The 26,427-nt window shown below is 35.9% G+C and overlaps 1 protein-coding gene across 3 annotated transcripts in view; it reads left to right on the top strand.

The window, feature by feature from the left end:
* The window catches only part of NUP188 (nucleoporin 188), a 46,319-nt gene that overhangs the window by 2,994 nt on the left and 16,898 nt on the right, over nucleotides 1-26,427 (top strand). For 2 of the 3 annotated variants that reach the window (XM_074210984.1, XM_074210985.1), the window contains exons 2-15: nucleotides 4,338-4,392; nucleotides 5,455-5,528; nucleotides 6,335-6,419; nucleotides 7,463-7,543; nucleotides 8,758-8,802; nucleotides 9,831-9,923; nucleotides 10,061-10,180; nucleotides 11,009-11,220; nucleotides 14,546-14,660; nucleotides 15,461-15,661; nucleotides 16,892-16,981; nucleotides 17,375-17,440; nucleotides 19,334-19,453; nucleotides 24,297-24,423. In XM_074210984.1, coding sequence (XP_074067085.1) covers nucleotides 4,338-4,392; nucleotides 5,455-5,528; nucleotides 6,335-6,419; nucleotides 7,463-7,543; nucleotides 8,758-8,802; nucleotides 9,831-9,923; nucleotides 10,061-10,180; nucleotides 11,009-11,220; nucleotides 14,546-14,660; nucleotides 15,461-15,661; nucleotides 16,892-16,981; nucleotides 17,375-17,440; nucleotides 19,334-19,453; nucleotides 24,297-24,423 — 1,484 coding nt within the window. Of the gene's footprint in view, nucleotides 1-4,337; nucleotides 4,393-5,454; nucleotides 5,529-6,334; nucleotides 6,420-7,462; nucleotides 7,544-8,757; nucleotides 8,803-9,830; nucleotides 9,924-10,060; nucleotides 10,181-11,008; nucleotides 11,221-14,545; nucleotides 14,661-14,853; nucleotides 14,970-15,460; nucleotides 15,662-16,891; nucleotides 16,982-17,374; nucleotides 17,441-19,333; nucleotides 19,454-24,296; nucleotides 24,424-26,427 lie in introns of those variants that run through there. The other variant, XM_074210986.1, reaches the window with a different exon arrangement.

Here is a 26,427-nt window from a genome sequence, read left to right as displayed (position 1 = left end):
TCATCTAGTTTGTTTTTAGTGATGTTCTCCATCTCTTCCTTAGTCATAAACTGCTTCCCTTTCCATAGATCTGACAGGTAAACAACTCCTTGATCTTCTAGTCTGCTTATAATGTTTTTTATGTCTAAATGCTGTATCCATTTTGATCTTATCTTGGTAAAGGGTGTGAGGTGTTGGTCTAATCCAAGTTTCTTCCATACTACCTTCTAATTTTCCCAACAGTTCTTTGGGTTTATCAAACAGCAGGTTACTATAATCATTTCCTACTATTGCACCTAGTCTATTCCACTGGTCCACGACTCTATTTCTTAGCCAATACCAGACAGTTTTGATGATTGATGCTATATAATATAATTTTAGATTTGGTAAGACTAAGCCTTTTATGACTCTTGATCATGTCCTCCTATGAGATTCAGTTCCTCCAATGTTCAGGATGCCTATCTCAGACCCTAGAGATAGAAAAGATGAAACAAATGACATAATCCCTGTCTCTAAAAAAATTTGGAATCTAGCAGATTATACATTTCATATTATATATATATATATAAAATTTTATGAGAAATCTGAGGATGGAATATTCAAGTAGGCTTATTTGTACTCAGATAATTAAATACAAATCAGAATGTGGTAAGTGCATAAAATGGGAGTTTTCACTATAGAGCCTTCTCATGCAGCTTATCACAACCCTTTGTGATTTATATCAGAGATTTTTGTGGCAGTTGTCTTATTATCTTTAGTTTTTTTTTGTGATGTTACATTAGTCAAGATTAAGACTCTCTCTTCTTTGTTGATATGCTTCATAACCATTGCAGAGCCTAGGTGGTGCTTCAAATACCTCAAATTTCCTTGTAGATCAAGGCATGCTGTTTAATTGAAAGTAGGCAAAAGAGTTAACATTGAGCTACCTTGTTGTTTAGTTGTTCAGTTGTATCCACTCTTTATGTCTCCATGAGGGATTTATCTTGACAAAAATAATGGAGTGGTTTGTCATTTCCTTCTCCAGCTCATTTTGCAGATGAGGAAACTGAGGCAAATAGGATTAAGTGACATGCCCAAAGTCACACAACTAGTAAGAGTCTGAGACTGGATTTCAATTTAGGTCTTCCTCACTGTAGATAGAGATCTTTTCCACCATGCCACCTAGTTAGTTGTTCATTGAACTACCTTTTGGGCTGATATCACAACCCTAGAAGTGGTATCACTGACTCACTAGAATATATTTCTAGTCATAGAGTAGCTCAAGGTCTGTATTAGAGTCAATTTATTGTCCAAGATAGGCCCCTTTTCAAGAAAAATGCTGCAGTTCCTTCTTAAAATGTCTAGGTTCTTAGGCCAAAAATTGAAAAGCCTAGGTTCTGTTTCTGGTAATTTTTGACTCACTAAGTTTTAAGTATAATACATACTCTATGGTAAGAAGTCTAAAAGTTCCTCCCAAGTATTATAAAATGGCAACTGCTTCATCATTAGACCTTTTCATAACAATGTCTTATAAATTAAAAAGAATTGAGAAATCAAAGAATTACTTTGAGTTCCTTGAAAGATGTGTGAAAAATCAAAGAAATGCTGCTCTGTAAAGTAAGGGAATTAGACCAGGTGACCTCTGCAATTCCTTCTAACTCTAAATCTACTATCCTGTTAGAAATTTTCTCTTGGGAAAACAGTCCAGAGATTGATTAGAAATCAGTTAAATGTTATTTTTTCTTACATCCCATTTATTTTTCTACTAATGCATTTGTAGAAGGTTAAGCTGTGCATATTGTAAAGAAAACTAGAAATGCTTTTTAAAAGTTTTTTGTTGCTAAGTTTGAATCTCAATTTATATGAGTTGCACACCTCTTTATATGGACTCATGAGAATCAGTAGGAATCTTTTATTGTCCTTATGGAATTTCTAATTTAATAGTCATCTGTTTAAAAAAAACAAAAAAATTAAAACTCCAATATTTTAGTACTCGTCTCAATTTTGCATCTTAGGCTATAGAACTGAAAGAATCTACCTTTCAAACAGACTTAACAAAGTATTCAGCCAGATGAATATCTCTAGGGAAGATAACTCCAGTATCTCTTTCCCCCCAATTAACCATTACAGTGCTTAAATGCACCAGAACAGTTGCCTTAGTGTCCAAGTCCTGGATTTACATGGCTAACTAGTCCTAGTTAAGCAAGTCACTTAACCTTCCAGGGCCTTAGTTTCTTCATCTTTAAAACAAGGATATAGCTTCGATGGCCTCTGAGGTCTCTTCTAGCCATGGGTGATTTTATGTGTGACAGGTCACATGTAATGTTTTGTTTTGTACTTAGAAATTTGTAACAGGAGATTAGGAGTTTCTTTTGTAAAAGACTTATGTAAGGTCTGACATACATAAACACATATAAAATATAGATGGTGTAGAGTAGTGAAAAGGATGTTGAACATGGGGTCAGAAAGACCTCAAATTGAATCTTGACTCTTTTACATTTAACTAGCTGTATTACCACGTATAAAATCATTTACTCTCTCTGAGCAATAGTTTTCTCATCTCCAGAATGGGGAATGATAATTTCCATGTTACTTGTTTCATAGAGTTCTGAGGCACAAATAATTTAATGTATGTAAAATGCTTTGTAAACCTTAAAGCACTGTATTTTTACTATTCTCCTAATTATCTTTGAGCAGTGAATTTGGGAATGCTGCTTTTTTTTTTTTTTTTTTTTTTTTTTGCAAGGCAAGTGGGGTTAAGTGGCTTGCCCAAGGCCACACAGCTAGGTAATTATTAAGTGTCTGAGGCCAGATTTGAACCCAGGTACTCCTGACTCCAAGGCCAGTGCTTTATCTACTACGCCACCTAGTCGCCCCTGGGAATGTTTTTTAATGGGTACAAAAAAACTCAGTGAGGGGAAAAGATAGTAATATTTGTTTCTTTTTTTCTTCTAAGTATCAATCCTTAGGAACAAAATACACACTTTTTAGATGTTTCAGATCTCTTTAATTTGAAAATTAGCTTTTAGACTGGAAAGATACATTTCTATTATTTATATTTCAGTGATCAGTGTGAATACTTCCTTTACCTTAATTTACATTAATCATAAGCCCTCCATACCTTATTAAAAATTTCTGTGAGTTGCTATTATCAGGAAAACCTCATTATTTTGTTGGCTAGCCTCCTAGTGATAAGCTTTTCTAAATTTAGCTAAGATGCTCTTTAGATGATAGCAAGGCACATCTTCTAACCCATGCATTGATCTAGGAAGCTTTTATTATTATTCCCAACCTCTTATATTGTTCCCAAACTTGTTTCCTCTTCATATTATCTTCTGAGGGATCAGTATTATAGCTTACATTTAAAATTTTAATTTTAGATTAAGTAGCAGAGTGGTGTAGAAGAGAGCTGACTTAAGGTGCTAGGAAGGCCTGGTTTAAAAACCCATCTCTGATACATACTGGCTGTGTGAACCCTGACAAGATACTTAACCTGTCATGGATAAGGCAACACTCTTAAAAGCTAAACTTTGCTGCACAGGTGTTGACTTGCATTGGTGGAAGTAATATCCTCACCTAGGAGTTTCCTATGTTCCTATGTTCGTGAAATCACAGGGTCCAGGTCCTATCTTTAATTCTGGGATGTTTAAAAAAATGTTTTCTGAATGATCAAAGGGGATATTTCAAAGAGTTATAGAACCATGAAACATGAGAGCATGAAATATGGATAGAGAACTAGTTTAGAGTAAGGAACACCTAGATTCTAATTCTTTTCTTGACACATTGTCTTTGTTAACATGGACTCTACTCAGCTCTCAGTTGTAAGTCATGGACATACACTGAGCTATATTGATAGAATTTCTTGCATTGGGAATTCCCTGTAGAATTGAAATCACAGAACTGAATCAAAAAGAGATTGAACCAACATGATTCATCTTTTACAACTGACTCTTCACTAAGAATAGGTTGTTTTTTTTTTAATTTTATAATGAGTTTTACAGTTTGATCAATATTGCTTTCCAGAAGGGAATGGGACTCAAACATACATTTCTTTTTCCAGTCTTATTTTGCTTTGGTTGTTGAATGTTTCTGGAAGGAACCAGATAGAGGTATAAACTGAGGCAACTTCATGGTGCAGAACAATTTCTACTTAAACAAAAAAAGGCATCCAGAAAGTGAGTCTTATTTAGCTTATTTTTAGCAAGAGCTGAATATTCCTGCAAGCATCGAAAGTTTTCTATTTTGTTATATTTATATTCTGAATGTCACAATTAAAAGCTGATTCCAATACATTTTGAAATTTTTGTTCAAATGAACAGCTTTGCCTTCTGTATTTGAAAATAGCAACAATGACTTGTTGATTTTGTCTCTCCATCTAGGAGCAGTAGAGAACTGTGGACCATTCTGCTGGGAAGATCAGCTCTGAGAGAACTAGTAAGTTGTGATCTTGTTAAAGAATTTTCAAGAGATCAAGTTAAAAGCTTGTCATATAGAAAACTACCTTTGTTTAGCAGTAGAAAGACAAGAGTTACTATCTCTTATTATACCTCTTTTTTTTTTCAATATTCACTAGCATCACTCATTCTCTGTTTCCTGCTTTCCTATACTTGTTAGCATTCTGACTTCCACACTTTTCTTAGCTTTCTCTTTCTTAGGGAGGTTTTTTTTTTAAAGGTTTTTTTGCAAGGCAGTGGGGTTAGGGGCAGCTAGGGGGCACAGTGGATAGAGCACCGGCCCTGAAGTCAGGAGTACCTGAGCTCAAATCCGGCCTCAGACACTTAATAATTACCTTTAATAACCCCATTTGCCTTGCAAAACCTAAAAAAAAAAAAATGAAGGCAAGGCAATGGGGTTAAGTGACTTGCACAAGGCCACACAACTAGGTAATTATTAAGTGTCTGAGGCCAGATTTGAACTCAGGTACTCCTGACTCCAGGGCCGGTGCTCTATCCACAGCACCACCTGGCTGCCCCTTAGCTTTCTCTTTAAAAGACAATAATAGTACTTGACTTTGAGTGCAGGGGAAGTGAGTGGGAGGTGGGGTTTGCAGGGAAAAGTGGGGAACTTGTTTTTTTCTGTATCCTAAGGAATATCCTGTTGCTGAACTTAACCCTAGCATACATTTTCTTTTCTCTTTGTCCTACACTTTAGTTGTCTGAGTATCTCCTTTAAATCATAACAGCTAGGGGCAACTAGGTGCACAGCGGATAAAGCACCAGCCCTGGAGTCAGGAGTACCTGGGTTTAAATCCGGTCTCAGACAATTAGTAATTACCTAGTTGTGTGGCCTTGGGCAAGCCACTTAACTCCATTTGCCTTGCAAAAAAAACCCTAAAAAATATCATAACGGCTGTGGTCTGTAGGAAATATCCTTGCCCATATTCAGTTAAAAGTTATTTTCTTTTGATCCTTTGGTGACAGGTGATCCATTAAAAATAAATATGATGCTGGTGGTTCTTGAATGCTGTGGTTGTATTATTGTTTTGCTCTCTTTCAGAATCAGATCGAGTCAGAGTTGAATAAACACTGGCAGCGGCTACTAGAGGGACTTTCATACTACAAACCTCCCAGGTATGATGTAATCTTAATATATCTTAATTATACACAATATTTTATGACAGGCAGTCTCATTCAGCAAGTATTCCTTAAGTGCTTCCTTTGTGCCAGGCTTTATGTTAAAGTAGCATGGAAGGAAGGCAAGGCCTAGGGTTATGATTCTGTTTCAGATACATTCTGGAATTCACTTTACCTCTCAGGCAGCACTCTCCTTTGTTTAATATTTTGAGTTATATAGAAGTTGCCAACACTCTGGGAATTCTCTACACCAATTAAATCATAGGTCCTTGTTTCTCTACAAAGTATTTTGCATTTTTCATAGGGTTATTTCAAATTCTCATTCCAACAATCTTCTGAGAGAATTCAGGATTATTTTTTTTACTTAAATGAAGAAACTGAAGCCTAGAGTGGGTTAATAATTATTTCTTTAACACTTTATAATTTGTAAAACATTATAGATATTTTCTCAGATGAGCTTCACATTAGCCTGGTAATGCAAGTATTATTTCCATTTTGCATATTAATAAACTGAGCTTCAGAGAGAGAGAGAGAGAGAGAGAGAGAGAGAGAGACCCAGATTGAGCACTTGGCATAGTAGAGTGAAAGAACCCTGAATTATGTATTATGTATTAAGTATTATGTAGGTAAACTGTGTTTTTGTTTTTAATAGTATTTCTGATTTGCTTAACTTCTCTGTATGTGAGAGATGATGCTAAATTAGAAACTTATTTCTATTAATAAGTTACATTTATAGCCAGTTGTATTTTTTGCCTTTGAGAGTGATAGAAATTGAATAAAAATGTTTTTATTTTTTTTCATAGTGCAAGTTCAGCAGAAAAAGTGAAAGCCAATAAAGATGTGGCTCCCCCACTGAAGGAACTAGGGTTGAGGATCAGCAAATTTTTGGTGAGAAAATTTCAACCTTAGCTTCAAAATATTCTTGTAGGTTTTGCATGAACACCTGTGTTTTGTGTCTGAAAATAACCATGCTCACACTTTTCAGCTTAAAATCTCAACTCCAACCTACTTTCATTTATTGTGTTTCAAGGACTCTACTTGAACACATATAAATAAGTGTGTGTGTGTGTATCATTTGGTCTTTAGGTTGATTAACTTATAGTGAGTAACAATTTTATATGAATTTCAGAAAGGAAGGAGATTGAGTTTCCCTATCTTGTCCAGACTGAAAGTATGATAGTCATTCCTAGACTTTATCCCATTACTAATTGACTTGGAATCCTTGACCTCCTCTGTTTTCAGCCTGGGCCCATTTGCCCCTCCATAGGTAGGTTGATGCTTAGACCTTTCTCCCAGGGGCTTACCATATGGACTCAGGATTAAGTGGATATCCCATTGACTTTAGTCATACTGTTAATCAGAAATCCAGTTCTTAAGTGATTTACCTGCTTATACTTCTCCCATACCAACTATTACAGGCACATGCCCCCATGCTTGGTTTTTCTAAGTAGCATTGTGGATGTGAGTGCGGGACTTGGAATCAGGAAGACTGGATTTCAAATCCAGTTTCATACATTTACTTACTAGCTATATGAATTTAGGCAAGTCACTGACCCTTTGTCTCAGTAGTCTCATCTATAAAATGAAAATCACAGTGATACCTACCTCCTCACAACATTTCGAGAACTACAGGTGATGCTCAGATGAGAAAATGGAGTAAATAGAAGTTAAGTGACTTGTCCAGGGTAACAGAGCTAAGAAGTGTCTGAGAATGGAATTGGACTCAAATCTTCCCGATTCCATGTCTAGTACTTTTGGTTACTATTCTATCCAGCTCTCTAAATAAACTACTACTTGGAGAGTGTGTGGCACAGTGCCTAACACATCATAAGACAATGAAACAATATTATGGCTGGTTGTTATTCCCTTTGGTGGTTTCTTTGGTGAATTGGATATTGTCCATATGCTGTCATGTCTTCTCTTTGTTTCAGGGCCTTGATGAAGAGCAGAGTGTGCAGTTACTTCAGTGTTACCTTCAAGAGGACTATAGGGGGACCCGGGACTCACTAAAGGTTTGCAGTTGTGACCCTTTCCCACCTTTCTGATAGTCTTTAGTCAGGTTCTTCCCTGAAGTCTTATTATAGAACAGAAGTGACCCTGGGTAATTAGAGACTATACTGGGGGCAACTAGGTGACTCATCAGATTGAGCACTCACCCTGGAATAAGGAAAATCTGAGATCAAATCCAGCCTCAGTTTATACTAACTAGCTGTGTGACCTTGGGCAAGTCACTTAACTAACCCCATTACCCCAGAAAAACCAGAGAGACATTGATTATACTAATGGAGTATATATTGCCAGGTTGCCTTTTTTAGCACAAGAAATTTTTAGCTGTGGCATCCATTGAAAACTGTCTGCTCAGTAATAGAAATAATGCATCAGCTATAGTACTCAGAACAGCATTAGTGGTAACCATAGCTATAGGTTTTTTGGGGTGCTTTTTTTTTGATGTACTGGAGTCAGTGCCTGGCTTCATTCTTCTCTCCATACTTTCCCTTATGGCTCGGCCATAATGACCTGTTTGCTGTTTTTCATGTGGGACACTGTCTCCCATCTCAGTCCATTCTGTTTGTGTCACTCATGCCTAGAATGTTCTCTGTTATCACTGCCACTCCTTAGAGTCCTTGGTTTCCTTCAAGATTCAACTCAGGTATTCCATATAAGGACTTTCTTAGTCCTTCAAGAAAAAAGGCATCAGTAACTAGAAAGAGTAGAAAAATCTGCTTTCAATGTGTTTTGTATATGCCTTGGTATATGATGTGAATGTGATTATACACAATATGTGTTGTCTTCCCCATTAGAATGTAAGCTCCTTGAGAGCAGGGACTTTTGTATCCCTGACAACCTAATCCCAGGAACCAGCACATAGAAAATGCTTAAATAAAGAAACAAGGAGAGCTAGTTTAGTAAACAGGCAACAGAGTATACAATGTTAGTCACTAATAGTTGCATTTAATGGAATGAACCTAATTTAAATCATTCTAAGGAAACTTTTGAAGCTTTCAGCTATACTCCATACAATAACCCAAAATGAGATCCAATTCTTGGACACTTTAAGGTCTGAGAGACCAAAGACTGATGAGGCAAATGTAGTACCCTTAGATAGTTGAGGAATAAAAAGATGTTCCCTAGGGCAGCTAAAATGATAAGAAATAAAGTTATCTTCAATCTCTGTCATTGCTTTTAGTACTGTAAGTTATTTATTTCCTGTTTGTTTTTCTTATAGACAGTACTGCAAGATGAGAGACAGAGCCAGGCTCTGATCCTGAAGGTCAGTGATAACTATTTTTTTTTAATAAAATTGGCTGTCAGAGCCTTTATTTTGATTTCCGTCAACATTTTGGATTCCTGCCATTTGCTGGATCCTACTTTATCATTAGTGAAAGGATGAGTTCTTTTGTGAAGGAGTCTGCTAACTCATTTTTGAAATACGGGAACTTTTAAAAGTGGGTGTTTTTGTGAGAAGAGCCTTTTCAGTGGAGGTAAAAGCATACTTATGGATCTGAGAGAGTTGGTCTAATTGATCTCTAAATTTGTATCCCTAGTTATTTTTTTCTCTCAAGTCCCAAGTCGCTCAGAATTATTTTCATTTCTTTACTTTCTCCTTTCCTCTCTCCCTGGCCCTCTTCTTATCCACCTCCTTAGCAACATCTTTTGTTTTCAAAAAACTTTCTCTTTAAATTAGGATTTGATTATTTAGCCTCTGAAGCAATTTCCTACTAGGAAGTTTATAAGAAAGTTACACCTAGGAATTTGCTTCCAGTTGGCTGAGACAAACATCCATGTTGTTCTTGTGATGGCTGTCATAGGCTGTGCTGCTTTTCTGTATTCCTATATTGCCTTTCAGGCTTGCTTAAAGTTTCTATATTTGAGAAATGATGCCAGAGAGTTTGTTTGGAAACATGTTTATATTATTAATAGTTTTATTGACTCATGAAGGTTTTAATTTCTTTTGTACATAAAACTTTTTTCCCCTTTTGATTCTTGGGCTTTTGTGCCTGTACTTTCATAATTACAGTGATTTTTAACTGTGAAAGTACAACCCTAATCAACAAAAGGCATGTTAAAAATATTTTTAATAGTTTTGATTTCTACTATATTTTTGACATATTTCTATTCACCTCTCTTTCCTATCCCATATTACATTGAAGAAGATAGAAAAAGAGCAGTTGAGCATAACTAACCCACTTACTGAAAAAAATCTGGCATTTTATATAATGAGCAACAAATATTTATTGAGTTCCCACTAAGCTTAGGGTATCATGCTAGGTGTTAATAATATACTTTTGGTCTTTTCAGATTGCAGATTATTACTATGAGGAAAGAACCTGTATTCTACGTTGTGTCTTACATTTACTCACATATTTCCAGGATGAGAGGCATCCTTACAGGGTAAATATTTCCTGGTTTCATGATTCTCTATGATATTGTTTAAATTGTTGTAGCTAATATACTGTACATCATCTCTGGTCATATACATTTGAATATTTCTTGCTATAGCTACAGTAATTGTGTTTTAATTTTTTTAGGTTGAATACTCTGAATGTGTCGATAAGTTGGAGAAGGAACTGGTCACAAAGTACCGGCAGCAGTTTGAGGAGCTCTACAAAACAGAGGCACCAACATGGGAAACACATGGAAATCTCATGGTATTACATCTTTTCTAGTTTGTTTGTTGTTTTTTTTTTTTAGGTTTTTGCAAGGCAAATGGGGTTAAATGGCTTGCCCAAGGCCGCACAGTTAGGTAATTATTAAGTGTCTGAGACTGGATTTGAACCCAGGTACTCCTGACTCCCAAGGTCGGTGCTTGATCCACTACACCACCTAGCTGCCCCAACTTTTCTAGTTCTTAACAGTTGTATGCCTTTTTCCCACAAGACACTAAATTGTATTCTAAATTAAATTATTTGTTTAGAAAATGTATGTAATTACCCTCTTTTAAAAAATTATTGGATGTTATATAGTTCAAAGCAGACATATGATATATATTGCTTTCATACTAACTAGAAAATACTTAATATTGCATCAAAACCATTTTAACCTAATATTATTCACCTTTATAATTTGTTCCCTTTCCTCTTGAAAAGTAACTAATGAAACTGTGAGCTTAAGTGTTCAACTTCCTTATTATCCTTATTGATGATCTCACTACTCTTCAAAGCTGTCTTTTCTGAGCACACAGAATGTTAAAGGATATTGTATACAGTTGTAGCAATGAACTGTGAAGATCTTTTAGTACAGCAACTTAGATGGTTTAATTGCAGTCCTGAAATATAAACTGCTTGAATATAACTATTTAAATTTTATATCCCATTAAAGGCAAGCCCCTTGAGGGCAGGTCCCATTTTATATTAGTTTTTATATCCTCAGTGCCTTGCACATAGTAGGGAGTTAGTAAATGTTGAATTGAAGTCCTGTTTCATCTCTGTTTCTTTTCTAAATATCCCTTCTTTTATCTTTCTCATTTGATTATATAGACTGAGCGTCAAGTGTCACGATGGTTTGTTCAGTGCCTGCGAGAGCAGTCAATGCTGCTGGAAATAATTTTCCTTTACTATGCCTACTTTGAGATGGTTCCCAGTGACCTGCTGCTATTAACTAAGATGTTCAAAGCTCAAGGATTTGGTTGTAGGCAGACCAATAGACATTTGGTGGATGAGAGCATGGATCCTTTTGTCGATCGGATTGGGTAAGTATCTGAATTAGAGTGACATTGATCATTTCAGTATATAAAATATTCATTCTTGGTCTACAAGTTTAGGACATTTAGCAGACACATTTAGTTACTCTTGTTTCACTAGGAGAGAATGAAGGAATGGATATACTCCTCATTTCATTGTTAGGGAAACAGATGAGTGAACTGTTTTAAGATTGTGTGCTGAGTTGAGGGTGGAACTAAGAATTATGTGGTCTGGGACTTTGAATAGCAATAATAATATATTACCCTTCATATGGAACATGTCCTTACTCACTTAGTTTATAGGGCATATACTTTGAATTCTTAGGAATAAGGATTGATTTATGCTGAAACATCATTTCTCCTTTATTTTTTTCCTTCTGACAATATCACACTTGGGTGCTGAGATGACAGATTTGGATTAAGGGTGCAATCTGGGTTTGAGGCATGTTTATTACTGGATCATACAGAATTTAAGTTCATGATCAATTGTAGTGTTCTAATCAATCTAGCTATCAGAGATTCCATGTGGAATATGTTTCCCTGTAGCCCTATTATTAAAATAGAAATATTGGTACTCTGGCTACCAAAGTATCTGGTATTCATTCTGTTTATTAACAGTATACCTGATAATAATAAGAAGTCTCCTCTGACTTTGTTGTTTGTGAGATTACAGAACAAATAGGGTTAGGAGTTGTATTTTTGGATTAGAGTTGTAGAGCTGAAAGGGACCTTATAAGCTGTCTAATTATTTCCTTAATTTTACAGATAAGAAACTAAAGCCAAGAGAGCTTAAGTGATTGCTCAAAGTTACACAGCTAGAATAGAGCAGAAGTAGATTTTGAACTCAGGACCTTTGACTTGAATCCCACACTTTTTACTCTATCAACTGAACTGATGCCTAGGAGAAGCAAGGATATTAAGTAAGAACACATTTGGATTCTTTCATAAATTCAAGTTATCTGGCCCAGATGAACCCAGATTCTCAGGAAAGGAAATAATTCTCAGATATGATTGCTGAACTTATAATAATATTTGAAATATGGTAGAAGGAATGAGATAGAGCAAGTTTGGAGAAGAATAATGTTCAAGTTTTCAAAGAAGAGAAGAGAATAGAGTCTGCCAGAATTTGACTTGAATTCCTAGGGAAATTCTTTCATGGCTCATTAAAGAGAAAGGATAACATCTAAAAAGCCATTTATCTAGTCGTGTCAGACTGACCTAGCATTTCCTGTTTTGATAGTTAATTAACTGATAGGTGAAAGGAATGTTACAGATTTTATATATATATATATATATATATATATATATATATATATATATATATATATATATATATATATATATTCTTCCTTAGAGGAAATGGATTGATATAGCCTACATGGTTGCTACACTTAGTTGAATGTATAACTGGGTAAGTGGTATTGCCTAGAGGGGTCCTCAATGGTTTCATGTCAGGGTAGCAGGTGTCCTCCAGGATCTGTGCTTAATTCAATTAATGTTTTTGTCATTGTCTTGGAAAAAGGTATAGATGGCATGCTCATAAATCTGCAAGTGACATTTAGCTAAGAGGGGTAATTAACATATTGGATTAATGAATCAGAATCCAAAAAGATTTTACCAAGCTAGAGCAATGGATTGAATATTATATGAAATCCAGTAGAATAATATGTACACTTAGACTTGAGTGTTTTAAAAAATCAACTGCATATGTATGAGATGGGGGTGAGGTTGAAGTTTTTTTAATTGAAAGAGTTTGTGAACTTAAGACTCTTTATTTTCCCCACCTCCCTATTTTATCCATTTAAATTGTTGGCTATTGTTCCTTCTATAGTCTAACAAGTCCATGAACCATTATCAAGCAAAGTGAGTCAGCAAGATGATATGGTAACTAAGAAAGTCATTGCGATCTTGGATTGCATTAACAGGTATAATTTCCAGGAATAAGATGATAGTCTCTCTGCACTCTACCCTTTTTAGAATTTACCTGGAATTCTGTATTTATTTCTGTGCTTTAAAATTTATGAAAGGAAGGCCTGACCATTTTAACATTACTGGTATTGGTGGTGAAAGGCCTTGAGTTCTTGCCATATGAAAATTGGTTGTAGACATTAAGGATATTTAGATGGGAGAAGAGAAGACTGTTCAAAGGCATGCTAAGAAAAGGTTAGGAAGAAGGAAGAAAGTTTAGATTTGTTCTCTTTGGCTTTAGAAGGCAGGGTGAACAGCATGTTGCAAAGAGGGAACTCTGGGTTTGAGCCATCCAGAGTGGAATGGGTTTCCCCTCTTTGGAGGCCTTCTAGCTGAGGCTTAACAACTACATGTAAAGTCTGTCTGTGCTCCCTTTTGGATACAACTTAGTCAATCAGTGAAGTGGTTTCCAAATTTCACAGATTCTGTGTTTCTGAGTCTTTGAGAGGACTTTTGTCAGATTGACAGAATGCCAGCATAAGTAACTTTGTTTGCAAAGGAGAAATTCAAAAGTACACAAATACTTTTTAAGGTTCTTCATATTAATATGATTGTCTGTGGCTCTTATAAAAAAAACTTTTACTGGTTTTTTTTTTTAGGGGAGGTTTTGCAAGGCAGTGGGGTTAAGTGACTTGCCCAAGGTCACATAGCTAGGTGTCTGAGGCTGAGTTTGAACTCAGGTCCTCCTGACTCCAGGGCTGGTGCTCTATATACTGTGTCACCTAGCTGCCTGCCCCCCTGGGTTTTTGTTAAATATCACTGTTATTTCCCTATTATCCACTACTTCATCCTTCTCTCCAATATAATTTTTTGTAAAAATAATAATAATAGCATTTATATAAAGTTTTGAGGTTTGCAAAGCATATATTATCTCATTTGATCCTCATAATAACCCTGGTAGGTAGGTGCTATTCTTATTGCTATTTTAACAGATAAAGAAATTGAGCCTTAGAGAGATTAAGTGAACCCCCTCAGAGTCACACAGCTAGTAAGTAGCAGTATGTGAATTTAATTATTCCTGACTCCCAAGTTCTTCACTTTATCAATTGTTTCACTTAGCTGACTTGTAACAATTAAGTATAGTAAAGTAAATCAGTATTTGAACATTTATATCTCATTTCCCACTTCTTGTCCACCATCATTCTGTTAAAAAGCAAGAAGTATAAAGTTTCATTCTTGCTGTTCTCTAGAGCTTCATTTATTCCTCTTGACTTTTGTATTATTCAGAGTATCTTTGATTCATTATGTTTTGTTTCATCTTTTTTTTTTAGGTAAAAATAATAGTATACTGTGAAGTTAATTGCATTCTCCTTTATTCTATGTCTAGAGCCTCACTTATGACCCCTTGATACTTTTTCTTTTTTAGTTACTTCAGTGCCCTTATCCTGGTGGAGGGAATGGATATTGACTCATTACATAAATGTGCTTTGGATGATAGGACAGAGCTCCATCAGTTTGCCCAGGACGGGCTTGTATGTCAGGTAAACTTTGGATTTGGTTGTATATGAAGATCTCTTTGGGAGTATTGTTAACACTCTGGATATGACCATCTTTGACAGGTTAGTTAGTTGATTAAATTGATTCCCCTGAATATATGCACATTACAATATAGATTAAACAAGATATAATTTATTTCCCAATATAGGATTTTCCACAGGATTTCCCACCAATGTAGATCAGCAACTGTTCTGCACCTTGTAGTCTTAGAAAATTGCCTGGGGCACTGAGAAGTTAAATGACTTGCCCAAGGTCACACAGCCAGGTGTATCAGAAGTCGGACTTGAACCCAGGTATACCTGACTCCAAGACTGACTCTTTATCTACTAAACCACATTGCCTCTTTGATCATCCAGTTTCCAAGAAGGATTGATTTTCTTTACCCTTCTCTTCCATCCATATTTTTTCATACAAAGATTATGAATTGCAAATTGAAGGTAATCCATAGTTTGAAGGATAATTGATCAAATTTTTGAGTGCTCTGTGATCTTTCCTGCAAATGGAAAAATCTTCTGGTGAGGTTAGGATTTTCCAGATTCCTTTATCGCTTTCCATCTTGATTCTTTTATTAACAAATATGATCTAAATGAGTTTTATTGTGTCAGTGGTGATTACTAAGAAACTCTTGTGATAATAGGAAAGTGATTTTAGGGGAAAATCTTGTGTCCTTCTTATCCTTTGTTAGTATTCCACTGGTATCCCAAAGTCATGATTGATATCAATAACTAAGGTCTTGATCATTCCTTTTTTTTTTATATTAGATATTATTCTTTTTCCTTGACAGAATATGGACCACCTGATGTTAACCTTAGGGGACATCCCTCATCATGCCCCTGTTCTTTTAGCCTGGGCTTTACTCCGTCATACCTTAAATCCAGAAGAAATGAGCAGTGTCATCAGGAGAATGGGTAGCACAGCCATCCAACTCAATGTTTTCCAGTACTTAACACAACTACTCCGATCACTAGCCAGTGGAGGAAATAATGTGAGTCTTTCCTAGGCATTTGGGAATGAAGAATAGACTGAGAATAAAATAGTTCCTTAAAGATCAACCTGATCTTTAGTCCTGGTCAGAATGATGGTGAAATATTTTTCTATTTGGATTCAATTTTAGCTAGTATAAGTCTGTGTAGAAAGTTTCTTGAAACTTATTCTAAGGTTTCATATGAATGGTATCATTTACATCCTTGGCCTAGTAAGGTAGAAATTCAGCTCAATAATTCCATTAGAGTGATACCCAGTAGTATTAGGTTAATTTCTTACAAGCACTAATAATTTTTTTCTCAGAGATAGGTGAGTGAGGCTTATCTATGCTTTCTGTCAGCAAGACAGTATAGTATGGTAGAAAGAATATTTGACTTGACAGCTGCAATGGGCATGTCACTTAACTATCTGAGCCTTAGGAAAACTCTAAGTTACTGATATAATAGAATTTGTACTAGTTGAGGGAGTCCTCATACCAAGACTTAGGACTCAGTTACCAACATCAACTATTTCTGTGATGGTATGATGGAGGATAGTTCTTGCTGAATTCAATTTCCCTGTCTATTAAATGTGAGGGTTGTTTTTTTGGTTTTGTTTTGTTTTTTAGTTTTCGCAAAGCAGTGGGGTTAAGTGGCTTGCCCAAGGCCACACAGCTAGGTAATTATTAAGTGTCTGAGGTCAGATTTGAACTCAGGTATTCCTGACTCCAGGGCCAGTGCTCTATTCACTATGCCTCCTAGCTGTCCCTTAAATATGAGTTTTAAGCATCTTTTGACTATGTAGAAACACATTTTATATGACTTCACTGTATTAATGTCCTTTTCAAGGGCTAGGGGTGGGGAGGTTGAAGGAATGGAGAGAGTTTGGAACTGAAAATAAAAATTAAAAAGCAAAATGAGAAAGCAAAATGTATACAGTATGCTTGTTAACATTTTTTAAATGAAAGCATCTATAAGCAGTAGTCGTACTAGCATTACTATTAGTAGCAAAAGTAGGTCTTCTTCCATGATCATTTCAAATCATTCCTTCATGGTTTCTTTTTTAAATTGTATTTTTTCCCTTGACTGTTATGATCCTTGGACATTTTTGCCTTTGGATGGGAGAATTGATCAAACCTCAGGTTCTTTTCTCATTAATTACTCAAATAAACTAAAGTGGGGTTGGTCTGGATTTGGGGGTGGGGCAGGGGAAGGACTGGTCTTATTCCTTATTGATTGCTTTGGTTTTACAGTGTACAACCAGTACTGCTTGCATGTGCATCTATGGACTGCTTTCTTTTGTTCTCACCTCACTGGAGTTACACACATTAGGCAATCAGCAAGTAAGTATTGGAATTTTTTTGTATCCTTTGGCTGAAAGCTACCAAAGCTGCTTATCAACAAAATGCCTACAAATAGTAGTTTATATAAGCCTGATATTGGTTCCAGTTTAAAGTTCAAAAGATATGAAAACTATTGTTTTAGGGTTTGGGTGTTACTTGTATTTTAATGACCCATAAGGATAGGAATCTGTTTTCAAACATAGAAAAACATGACCATGAGACAACTGAAGTGCTCTGGAGTTTACAAAACAACTGAAGAAATAGAATAAGTTTTATGCATGTCTTGCTCATAGCTCTAGATCATACAGAGACATCTGACATTAGTAAGCAGTGAGAAAAGATAAACAAGAAACTACCAAGCCAAGTCAGTCTATTTTCTCTTTTCTTTTAAAGGATGTCATTGATACAGCATGTGAAGTTCTAGCAGACCCTTCTCTTCCTGAACTCTTCTGGGGAACGGTAAGTCCAGGTACTTTGCATTTCTGCTGCAGAATTCCTTAGGTGGAAAGGGGTTTCTCATATTGAATCAGTAATCCCTTTTTTTCTTTTTTTAGTTTTTTTTGCTAGGCAATGAGGTTAAGTGGCTTGTCCAAGTTCACATAGCTAGGTAATTATTAAGTGTCTGAGACTGGATTTGAACTCACGTACTCCTGACTCCAGGGCCAGTGTTCTATCCATTTGCACCACCTAGCCACCCTTTTTCCTAGTAGGAACGTGACTTTATACTAGCTTCCCCATTTGCCTTTTTTTGAATGCTATTGATGGGACTTCAAAACGAGTAGCAGAACATTTAAATTCTTTTGAAAGTATTACAACTCTTCGGTGTGCATATTTGGCTTCTGAGTGAATGTTTACCTACCACCACTGTTCTCAGTATTACTAGAAGCTCATAACCCCAAAGCTATGCCTAATGCTAATATGCTTACTTATGCTGTATGATTTAGTTGTCCTGCAAAATTTCATTGAATCTACATATTTCAATTTTTTTTCCACCTCTGGACTATGCTTTTGTACAGAATCAAAATATTCCTTAAAAAAAATCTAATTTTAAGTGATAAGATTTAGGCTGAGATTCTGTCTAGTAGTCATTTGCACTTCACTTTTGGTAGATAAGATGCAAATATTTGGTAAATAACTTTAAATATCAATGGTTATATTTTTAAGAAAAAGATACATGTGTTGGGGGTCAGCTAGGTGGCACAGTGTATAGAGCATAGGCCTTGGAATCTGGAAGATTTGAGTTCAAATTTGACCTCAGATACTAAATAATTGCCTGACTGTGTGACCTTGGACAAGTCACTCAACCCCATTGCCCTAAATAAATAAATTAAAAAAAAGAAGATACATATGTCAAGGATTGTCTTTTTTTCCCCCATAGGTAGGTGTTTTTTTTTTTGGTTTTGTTATTTATGTATATACTATATAATTTTTAAAATTATCTTATTTTTTTAATTAATTAATTTATTTATTTTAGGTTTTTTCGAGGCAAATGGGGTTAAGTGATTTGCCCAAAGTCACACAGCTAGGTAATTATTAAGTGTCTGAGGCCAGATTTGAACTCAGGTACTCCTGACTCCAGGGCCGGTGTTCTATCCACTGCACCACCTAGCTGCCCCTAAAATTTTTTTTAAAGAAAGATTTTATTTCTTTTGAGTTTTACAATTTTTCCCTTATTCTTGCTTCCCCCACCTCCATAGAAGGTAGTCTGTTAGTCTTTACATTATTTCCATAGTCTACATTGATCTAAGTTGAATGTGAGGAGAGAGAAATCATATCCTTAAAGAAGAAAAATAAAGTACAAGATATAGCAAAATTACATAATAAGATAACTTTTCTTTCTAAATTGAAGATAATAGTCTTTGGTCTTTGTTCAAACTCCACAATTCTTTCTCTGGATACAGATGGTATTCTCCATCGAAGATAGCCTGAAATTGTCCCTGATTGTTACAGTGATGGAATGAGCAAGTCCATCAAGGCTGATCATCACCCCCCATGTTGTTGTTTAGGTGTACAGTGTTTTTCTGGTTCTGCTCATCTCACTCAGCATCAGTTCCTGCAAATCCTTCCACTACATAATATTATATATAAGGCAGTCACTTATTACTCCCTTATATAGTAAATCTTGTCATGGAGTAATTCCTATTCTTTTAAATAATATTTTGCTGCAGTCATTTCAGAAGCTTAAGTTGTTAGGTAGAAAAAGATTTTTTGATAAAGATAAAAAGTTTTGAATGCTGGAGAATTTAGAGAAAATCTTGTTTTAATAGTAATTGTCTGGCTTAATAGGGGTGAAGTTATGCCTTGATTTATTGAAAAGGAAAAATTAATCATTTTAATTCCTTCCTCTATTAGGAACCAACTTCTGGGCTAGGGATCATCCTTGACAGTGTTTGTGGGATGTTCCCCCATCTCCTCTCTCCTCTTTTACAATTGCTCAGAGCCCTTGTATCAGGGAAATCCACAGCCAAAAAGGTATGTAATGCAGTGAGGTGCTTATGAAAAGTAAGAGTTATCCTTACAAGACTTTGTATTAATATCTTCTCAATAAAGCCTTCATCTAAAATTCAAGATTTTTCTATTATCTCATTGGGAAAACTAGGGAAGTGATCTTTAGAATTTGCATGCCTTAGTTGTTTAGCCATATTCAGCAAACATTTATTTATTTATTTGTTCGCTCACTCATTTGCTCATTTATTTATTGATTGATTGATCGATTGATTTATTGATTTTTCAAGGCATTGGGGTTAAGTGGCTTGACCAAGGCTACACAGCTAGGTAATTATTATGTGTCTGAGGTCGATTTTGAACCCAGGTACTCCTGACTCCAAGTCTGTGCCACCTAGCTACCCCTTCAGCAAACATTTATTGAGTTATTTCTCTATGTAAAGTCTTATGCTGAATGTTGGACCAAAAAAAAAAAACCTCAATATGATGTTATAATTCCTCAAGTACCCTATTTGGGCTTGAGCAGGAACTAGAGTTTTGTATAATGTGCACAGATTAATAATAGGGATAGTATGAGGTAAGGAATGATGGGAGGAAAGGAGAAAGTCAGATAAAATGCTTTAGAAAAATTTGAAGGGGGTGGGCGACTAGGTGGCACAGTGAATAGAGCAATGGCCTTGGAGTCAGGAGTACCTGGTTTCAAATACGACCTCAGACACTTAATAATTTCCTAGCTGTGTGGCCTTGGGCAAGTCAGTTAACCCCATTGCCTTGAAAAACCTAAAAAAAAAAATTTGAAGAGGGAGAGGATGTGTACAAGTAAGGCAGGGATTAGGGAAGGCTGTAGGGGGAAGGTGAGTAAACTAAGTTTTGAAAGAAGGGAAGGCTTCTAAAACATGGAGATAAGGATTCTGGACTGTTCTGGAATTCAGGACAGCCTGTGCCAGAACATAGAGATGAGAAAGCTTATTATGTTCAGTTTGATTGGATCACAGAGTATAGAAAGGACAGTAATCTGGAATAAAGCTGAAAAAGGAAATTCAAATCACAGTGAAAAGAGATTGTTTTTATATTAAAGAGAATGGGAGACCTCTGAAGATTTTATCAGCAAGAGAATGATATGTTTCCACTTATATCTTTTAGTTTTTGCAAGGCAATGGGATTAAGTGATTTGCCCAAGATCACACAGCTAGGTGTCTGAGGCCGCATTTGAACTTAGGTCCTTCTGACTCCAAGGCCTTTGCTCTATACATTAGGCCACCTAGGTGCCTCTCACCTATATCTTAGAAAAGTTTATTTGGCAACTTGTGTGATAGATATATTGAAGAGGCTAAAGGCTGAAGATAGGGAGATAGAGTTAGAAAGCTGTTTAGAGTAGACTGGATACTGTAGGGGAGATGAGGTCCTGAATAAGAGTGGTGATAGTATCAGCAATAAAAGGAAGTAGATGCAAAAGGTAGTGTAAAGGAAAACTTGACAGAATTGGGCAACTGCTTGAGTGTGAGGATGTCAGTAAGCATTTATTTTTTTACTTTTTTTACCTATTCAATTGTTTATTAGTTTATTTTTTAAAATTTTGAGTTCCAAATGTTCTTCCTTCTGCTTCTCCAAGCAATATATTAATTATATATGTGGAGTGCAAGAAGTATTTTCTTATTTGCCATTCAACAAACATATATTAAGAGCTTGCTGTATTAAAAGCACTGTGTTGTATGTTGAGGCTACGAGGAAAGACAGGGCTGTAGCCACTATTCTCTAGATCCTCATCTTCTAATGGGAAGTCAACTATGCATGTGTGTGTGTGCATACACACACACATATATACACACATATGTGAGCACATGATAAACATATACATAGAAGGAAATCTTGGAGGGAAGATTTCCTATAAAAGAAGGGATTTGAGCTGAGTCTTGAGAAAAACCAGGAATAGATGAGGAAGAAAAGTATTCCAAATCTAAGGAATAGTATAAATTCATGGAGTCAGCAGGCTAGAGTCATGGGTAAAGAGCAGCACAGCAGCTAGTATAGCTGGATCTTTAGTGTCTGTGAGGGGAGAAAAGTGTAAGACTGGAAAGAAATGAAGGGGAAAGGTTGTGACATTCTCTAAATGACAAATAGGATTTTGGAGGTGTGTGTGGGTGTGGATGAGAGAGATAGAGAAAAATTTATGACTTTGGAAGGTCACTTTGGCAGATGAATGTAAAGAGAATTGGAGAACACTTAGAAGACCTTTTCAATAGTCCAGGGCAGAGGTGATTGATCAGTGCCTGGATGATATATTGGATGATAACTATGTGAGGGAAGAGAAAGATGTTTACAAGACATGTTTCCAAGGTAAAAATGATGGGATTTAACAATAGAGTGAAAAACTTGTGAGGAGTCAAGGATATTACTGTTGTTGTCAGCCCAGGTGACTTGGAATAATAACCCTAACAGTAATATCAAAAAATGAAAGAATATAGGGGTTTCGTTTGTTTGGTTTTGCTTTTGCAAGGAATGGGGTTAAGTGACTTGCCTAAGGTCACACAGCTAGGTAATTATTAAATGTCTGAGGCTGGATTTGAGCTTAGGTCCTCCTGACTTCAGCACTGGTGCTCTATCCACTGTGCCACCTAGTTGCCTCTGAATATAGGGTTAATAATAAAATCTGTTTCGAACACTGAGTTTCAGATGACCACAGGACATGTATTTTGTATGTCTAAAAAGCAATTGTTAAAACAGCTATAGCTCAGGAGAGAGATCAAGGCCTAATATATAGATCTGAATCATCTGAATAGTGATGATAAACCCATGGAAACTAATGAAATCATCAAATGAATTCGTATAGAGAGAGAAAGAGAAGAGGGCCAAGGACAGATCTTGAGGATAAAGATCAGCAAAGGAGAATAAGGAGCAGTCAGATAGAAAAATTACTTTAAAAAATTGTCATAAAATCCCATAGAGAGTAGGAGAGGCTGGTTTTCAATGTCATAGCGTATAAAGTCAAGGAAAATGAAGAATTGAGATTTAAGAGATGATTGATGCCTTTGGAGAGGGTATTTTAAGGTGAAGTCAGAAGCCAAATTGCAAGGTTTAAATGTGAGAGAGAAAATTGAAAGTGGACGCTCCAATTGTGTGTGTGTGTGTGTGTGTGTGTGTGTGTGTGTGTGTGTGTGTGTGAGAGAGAGAGAGAGAGAGAGAGAGAGAGAGAGAGAGAGAGAGAGATAATAGCTAATGGAGATGGTTGGATCAATCAGGGTTTTATAAGGATGAAGGAGTCATGAGTGTGTTTGTAGATAATAGGGAAGGAGTCACATTATATGTGGGAAGATGTAATATTGGTGAGAGATGATAGTGGGAGTAAGAGAAGATGGGATAGAATAGGATCAGTAGTCCATGGAGAGAGGCTTGCATTGACAAAGACAAGGGCTTCTTCATGCAAGGCAATGATAAAAGAGGAGATAATTGGGCGGGGGGGGGGGGATTTGAATGATGAGACTAGAGGAAGAGAAAATAGGGAGCTCTTGGTGAATGGCCTTATTTTTTTGGGTGAAATAAGAAGTTAAGAATGTGACAGGAAAGGGGCAGCTAGGTGGCACAGTGGATAGAGCACCTGCCCTGGAGTCAGGAGTACTTGAGTTCAAATCTGGCCTCAGACACTTAATTACCTAGCTGTGTGGCCTTGGGCAAGCCACTTAACCCCATTGTCTTCCAAAAAGCTTTAAAAAAAAAAAAGAATGTGACAGGAAGGAGTGTAGAAGGAGTTAAGAGGAGGAATTAAAAGGCTAGAATAGAAATAGCCAGTGTGTTATTACCTTCCTGCAGTGAATACTCATTTGTGGTTATGTAAAATAGATTTGTTGCAGATGTAATCATTTTGGTTCTGTGCTTTTTCTCATTCTTTTCATCTGAATAGGAATTAAAGAGGTAGATGGTCCTGGTAATCCAAAATTGGTAAAACAAAGCAAAAAATTTGAATGTAAATGATAGTAGGGTAGTTTAACTTATTCTCTAAGGGATTGAGATAGGGAAGGGAAGACAGAAAAGCCAATACTAGTGTGATGTTCTAGAAAAGGAAATGAGAAGATAAGGGTTTTAATGGGCATGGGTCCAGTGTGGACAAAGAACCAAGTTAGGAGTTAAAAGGTAGAGTTATGATGTTGTGATATAGGAATTTTAGAGTTCATAAACTTAGAAGTGGACCATTTGTGAGTGAGTTGGGAAAAAAAGTCTGTAGGCCAGGCAGTTATCTCATTGAGAAAGATAGTTGAATGTTGTTGAGGTTCGAAAAGTAATTGTCACCAAGCTCCAATTGGGGAATAGATTAATAATCTTCAAAAAGGAAGAAATTGCTGAGTGGTGGTGATAAAGGTAGAGTTTGTAAATTGCAGTGATAAGCAAGGAGTATTTTTATTCCTTTATCAGAATTCTTTGGGTCAAAAGGTCTGAGAAAATCAAGAGGGGAAAGTTAAATTTTGATCCTGAGATACTGGGACAATACTTAATTCATCTTTTATCTCCTTCAGCACCTAATATAAGATGTTGCCCATACTTTATGTTCAGTGATCTTTTCTAAATTTTGAGTTCTTTTATTAAGCATCTGTCTGGCACAATGGCAGGATACAAAGAAATTAAAAGCAGATTCTGCTCTTAACAGATTTATCTTCTAGTTGGCAACATGAAACATATAAAGGATACTTAATTATCAAATGAGTAATTCAAATGATATCTACTGTAATTATTCAAATGATAGCAAAGTAGCTATGTGATATTTTGGGAAGACTTCCTGTTGACTAATCTGATTAGAAAATTAGAACAGGAAGTAGACTGTCTTCTCTTTGACCCTAAGGTGATTGCAGATAACCAGAGTTTCTGTCTTCATCTGCAGGTATATAGTTTCCTGGATAAAATGTCTTTCTACAATGAGCTTTATAAACATAGGCCCCATGATGTGATCTCACATGAAGATGGGACTCTCTGGCGCAGGCAGACACCAAAACTCCTTTACCCTCTTGGTAAGAAAAAAAACCAGCTCATTATTTTAACTTAAAAAAATAAAGGTGAATTTTTCTTAATTGAATTTTACAGTGGCTTCTAAATAGGCATCTTTATAATTTATTTAATGGAGAAATGTATTTTTAAAGAGACATCTATACATTATCTCAGAGGCTGTTAGGAAAAGTAATTCTCCTAGATTAGTAGAGATTTTTAGGAAAGTAGGATAGGATTGGGGGAAAGCAATGAATTTGAAGTCATGAGACTGAGAGTTCAAGTCCTAACTTCGTGACTTAGCATCTGGGGCAAGTCACTTAGTATTTCAGGAACCTATTTCCTCAACTGTAAAATAACTTATAGCTTATCTAGCATATAGTTTCCTAATGATATTTTATTTTGAGAAAAGCACTTTATAAATGTAAAGTTAACTTGTAATATGTAAACCATTTTACAAATGTGATCTTTTATTAATATTAAAAATGTTTCATTAGAAATGGTAAAGAGTTAGAAAAAGGTACAATAGCAGGAAATGATTACAGTAATCTGCTGTTTGATAAAGCCAATGAGTCCAGCTATTGGGATAAAAACTCTGATAAAAACTATTGGGAAAATTGGAAGTTGGTATGGAAGAAACTTGCATTGGATCAACACCTCACACCCTATACCAAGATAAGAACAAAGTGGATACAGGATTTAGTCATAAAAAACAATAGTATAAGCAGACTAGGAGATCAAGGATTAGTTTACTTGTCAGATCTATGGAAAGGGAAGCAGTTTATGACTAAGGAAGAGATGGAGAACATCATTAAAACAAACCAGATAATTTTGAATATATTAAATTTTAAAAAGCTTTTGCACAGACAAAACTACTGTAACCAAGACCAAAAGAAATATAGTAAATTGGGAAACAAGTTTTACAACTAGTATTTCTGACAAAGGACTCATTTCCAAAATATACAGAGAACTGAGTCAAATTTTTAAAAAACAAGCCATTCAGGACAGCTAGGTGGCGCAGTAGATAAAGCACCGGCCCTGGAGTCAGGAGTACTTGGGTTCAAATCCGGTCTCAGACACTTAATAATTACCTAGCTGTGTGGCCTTGGAGAAGCCACTTAACCCCATTTGCCTTGCAAAAAAAAAAAAGCCTAAAAAACAAGCCATTCCCCAGTTGACAAATGGTCAAAGGCTATTTAAAGACAATTTACAGTTTGCAGATGAGGAAATCAAAGTGATTCATAGTCATATAAAAATTGCTCTAAATCACTACTTATTAGAGAAATACAAATTAAAGCATCTCTGAGGTACCACCTCACACCTCTCAGACTGGTCATTATGACCAGAAAGGACAATAATCAATGTTGGAAATGATGTGGGAAATCTGGGACACTTAATGCATTGTTGGTGGAGCTGTGAACTCATCCAACCTTCCTGGAGAGCAATTTGGAATTATGCTCAAAGGACCAAAAAATATGCTTACTTCTGATCCTGCATTACCATATCCTGAAGAGATGATGAAAAAGGGTAAAAACATCACTTGTACAAAAATATTCATAGCAACCCTATTTGTGGTGGCAAAGAATTGGAAATTGAGTGAATGTCCATCAGTTGGGGAATGGCTTAATAAACTGTGGTATATGTATGTGATAGAACACTATTGTTCTATTAGAAACCAGGAGGGATGGGAATTCAAGGAAGCCCAGAAGGATTTGCATGACTGATACTGAGCAAGATAAGCAGAACCAGAACATTGTACACCTTAACAGCAGCATGGGAGTAATGATCAACCTTAATGGCTTGCTCATTCCATCAGTACAATAGGCACAATTTTGGGCTATCTGCCATGGAGAATACCATTTGTATCCAGAGAAAGAATTGTGGAGTTTGAACAAAAACCAAAGACCTTCAATTTAAAAAAAAAGTTATCTTATTGTATAATTTTGCTATGTTTTATACTTATTTTTTTTTCCCTTAAGGATATGATTTCTCTCTCATCACATTCAGCGTAGATACATAAATACCATGGA

The sequence above is a fragment of the Macrotis lagotis genome, chromosome 1, assembly GCF_037893015.1.
Source record: "Macrotis lagotis isolate mMagLag1 chromosome 1, bilby.v1.9.chrom.fasta, whole genome shotgun sequence".
Taxonomy (NCBI): domain Eukaryota; kingdom Metazoa; phylum Chordata; class Mammalia; order Peramelemorphia; family Peramelidae; genus Macrotis; species Macrotis lagotis.
This window is presented reverse-complemented; position numbering and strand designations above follow the sequence as displayed.